This window comes from Nothoprocta perdicaria, unplaced genomic scaffold (assembly GCF_003342845.1).
Source record: "Nothoprocta perdicaria isolate Ctin4 unplaced genomic scaffold, notPer1 scaffold_72, whole genome shotgun sequence".
In the NCBI taxonomy this organism is placed as follows: Eukaryota; Metazoa; Chordata; class Aves; order Tinamiformes; family Tinamidae; genus Nothoprocta; species Nothoprocta perdicaria.
This window is the reverse complement of record NW_020455999.1, coordinates 41624-44338: the sequence shown is the minus strand read 5'-3', so window position 1 is coordinate 44338 and position 2715 is coordinate 41624. Positions and strand designations below refer to the sequence as shown.

Genomic DNA, 2715 nt, shown 5'->3' with positions numbered 1-2715 from the left:
GCCCAGCCCCGCGTCCCCGCCGCCGCCCCGCGCGCACCTCCAGCTTGGCGAACTTGTCGGCGCGGTAGCACGCGTACTCGGCGTTGATGAGCTTGGCCAGCAGGAACTCCTGGAACTCGGGGCCCTGCGTGGCGAGGGACAGCGCGGGTGCCGTCCCGCCACGGCGGCTCCGCCGCGCCGCCAGCGCCACCACTCACCTTCCTGAAGACGGCGGGGTCGGGCAGCGGGGGGCCGAAGAAGGGCACGTCGTCCCGCGCCGTGACGGAGACCTGCGGCAACACAGCGGCATCACGGGGAGGGGAYGCCGCGGTGCGCTCGGCACAGGGGCCCAGGCGTCCGGGCACGCCGCACCTTGTAGAGGGTGCCCTGCTCCCCGCGCCGCTCCAGCTGCACCACCACGTAGGCGTGCAGGAAGTTGGAGGCGATCATGTCGGGCACGAAGGGGGTGTTCTCGTCCTGGAAGACGATGGCCACGATGTCGTTGCCGATGTGGCGCTTGCGCTGCAGCTGCCCGGGCGAGGAGGAGGAAGAGGAGGGAGCAGGGGGTGAGCGCGGGGCGGCGCGGCGCGCGCCGGGTGCCCGCGGCGGGCGCCCACCTGCTGCGCGTCGCCCTCGGTGTAGGGCAGCTTGGTGGAGACGTGGAACATGATCTCCTTGCCGCGGAAGTGGCAGTAGACCGACTCGCTGCCCGTCTGCCCGTGCGTGACGTCCAGGCCGCCCCGGAACCTGTGGCGGCCGCCCCGGCGCCTGAGCGCGCGGCGCGGGGCCGCGGGGCGCGCGGGCGCGCGGGGACGCCCCTCGCTCACCCCTTGAAGTCCTGCAGCTTGACCTTCTGGCCCAGGAAGTCGAGGAACTCCACGAAGGCCGGGCTCTCCTCCGTGGTGCCGAAGAGCTCCTCCTCGGAGGTCTGCGGGGCGGCAGCGCCGTGGGCGCCCGCGGCGCCGCCAGGGCTGCCCCCAGCCCCTCCGAGCCCCCTTACCTGGCCCAGCTTCTGGTAGATGACGCCGAACTTGAAGTTATTGCTGAGGACGTGCTCGTCGAAGGCCACGATGAGGCGGGAGGCCTGGGGACGGAGGCCGCTTGGCACCCCGCGGCGCCGCCGCCTCCCTCCTCATCCTCCCCCGGCGCCRCTCACCTTGGGGTAGAGCACGGGGTAGAAGCGGTCCACGTTGACGTCCTCGCACACCAGCTGCGGGCGGAGAGCGCGGTGGGCGGCGGGCACGGGGCACGGCACCYGACGGCGGCGACACGCACCCACCTTGGCCATCTGCACCACGTTGGGGAACTCGGCGAGGCAGGAGATGGGCACCACGTCGTGCAGCGTGCGGGAGCGGGTGCTGCGCGGGGGCACGGGCGTCAGCGCGGCGCGGGGACGCGGGTCCCCCGGCACCCACGGCGCCCCGCTCACCGCAGCAGCAGGTGCAGGTGCTCCTGCTCGTCGTACTTGAGCGAGAAGACGAGGTGGCCCAGGGCGGCGTCCAGCGAGTAGTAGTTGAAGTGCTCCTGCGAGGCGGCAGGGCGCCCTTGGCGGCTGCCCTCCCACCCCGCGGGGACCTGCTGACAGCCCTGGGCACACGTGTCCTGCACCCATGCCCATGGGACACCAGGTCGTGCCGTTCCCATGGGGCACCCCTGGCACGGGATCCCATGCCCTTGGAGCACCTGCCCCCCAAAAGCCACTCYTCTTGGCCACCCACACCTGAAGGCACACGGGCACCCACACCTGAARGCATTTGTGTCCATGGGCATCCACTCCTCACCTGCAACCACGGAGCACCCAGGACCCCACCTCCCTCAGCACTCCCATCTGGAAGCGCACGTGCTGCAGGGCACCCATGCCCATGGGGACCATAGGAACCTGTCCCCACGGCCACCACGTGCCCAGGCACCCACCGTGGGCGCTCACCTTGCCCAGGAAGTGCTTGCGGTAGATCTGGGCCGTGTGGTTGCACTCGAGCTTGGCGCGGGCACCGGGCAGGGCGCCGGGCACGGGCGTCCCGCCGAGCTGGTGGTTGGTGCCCTCGATCCAGTAGCCGCCGAACTGGGGCAGCAGGATGAGGGGGAAGGGCCCTTCCCGGCCCAGCACCTGGGGGCAGCAGCGCGGGTGGGTGCCGGGGCCGGGGCCGCCGCGGGCGCCGCGTCCGCGCGGCCGCTACCTCGTGCACGCTGGGGTAGGGGATGTAGTCCTCCTCCGTCTGCAAGGCAGGGCGTCAGGGCGGGCGCCGGCGCCGCGGGGCGCCCCGCGCCCGTGGGTGCCCCCCATTACCTTGAGGGGCGGCGGGGAGGCGTAGCGCGGCTCGGCCATCCTGCCTCGCTGCGGGGGCCGCGAGCGCCCGGCGCCCCCGCCCCCGGGCAAGGCCTCACCGGGGGGCCGGGCGGGCACCTCTAGGTGGCCCGGATGGGCCCCGGGTGGCCCATGGCTAGTCCTGCGGGAGAGGAGGGGTGGGTGCGCGCGGGTGCATGCCTTGGCCTGCCGTTGCCCCTGGAGCCTAATGGTGGCATTCGCTTGGTGCCGTGGAGAGGAGGCCAGAGCTGAGGCCGAGCCGGCGGCCGAGGCCCCGCCGTGCCGTTACCCCTGGAGCCTAATGGTGGCATTCGCTTGCTGCCACGGAGAGGCGGCCAGAGCGGCTGAGGCCGCCCGCACTCAGCAGGCCGGTGCCACGTGCGGTGCCACGGACACCCGGGGCGCCCCGGCCGCGCGGCAGCACCATGGAC

At 73.3% G+C, this 2715-nt stretch overlaps 1 protein-coding gene across 1 annotated transcript in view; it reads right to left on the bottom strand.

Moving 5' to 3' along the window:
* The window catches only part of RAP1GAP (RAP1 GTPase activating protein), a 4479-nt gene extending 2174 nt beyond the window's left edge, over positions 1-2305 (bottom strand). Inside the window, exons 1-12 of the mRNA XM_026051063.1 lie at positions 2267-2305; positions 2157-2195; positions 1907-2086; positions 1409-1503; positions 1259-1337; positions 1136-1189; positions 980-1063; positions 807-907; positions 597-726; positions 352-507; positions 198-269; positions 38-124 (exon numbers count right to left, since the gene is read on the bottom strand). Coding sequence (XP_025906848.1) covers positions 38-124; positions 198-269; positions 352-507; positions 597-726; positions 807-907; positions 980-1063; positions 1136-1189; positions 1259-1337; positions 1409-1503; positions 1907-2086; positions 2157-2195; positions 2267-2305 — 1116 coding nt within the window. The remainder of the gene's footprint in view (positions 1-37; positions 125-197; positions 270-351; positions 508-596; positions 727-806; positions 908-979; positions 1064-1135; positions 1190-1258; positions 1338-1408; positions 1504-1906; positions 2087-2156; positions 2196-2266) is intronic.
* Between the last annotated feature and the right edge of the window lie 410 nt (positions 2306-2715).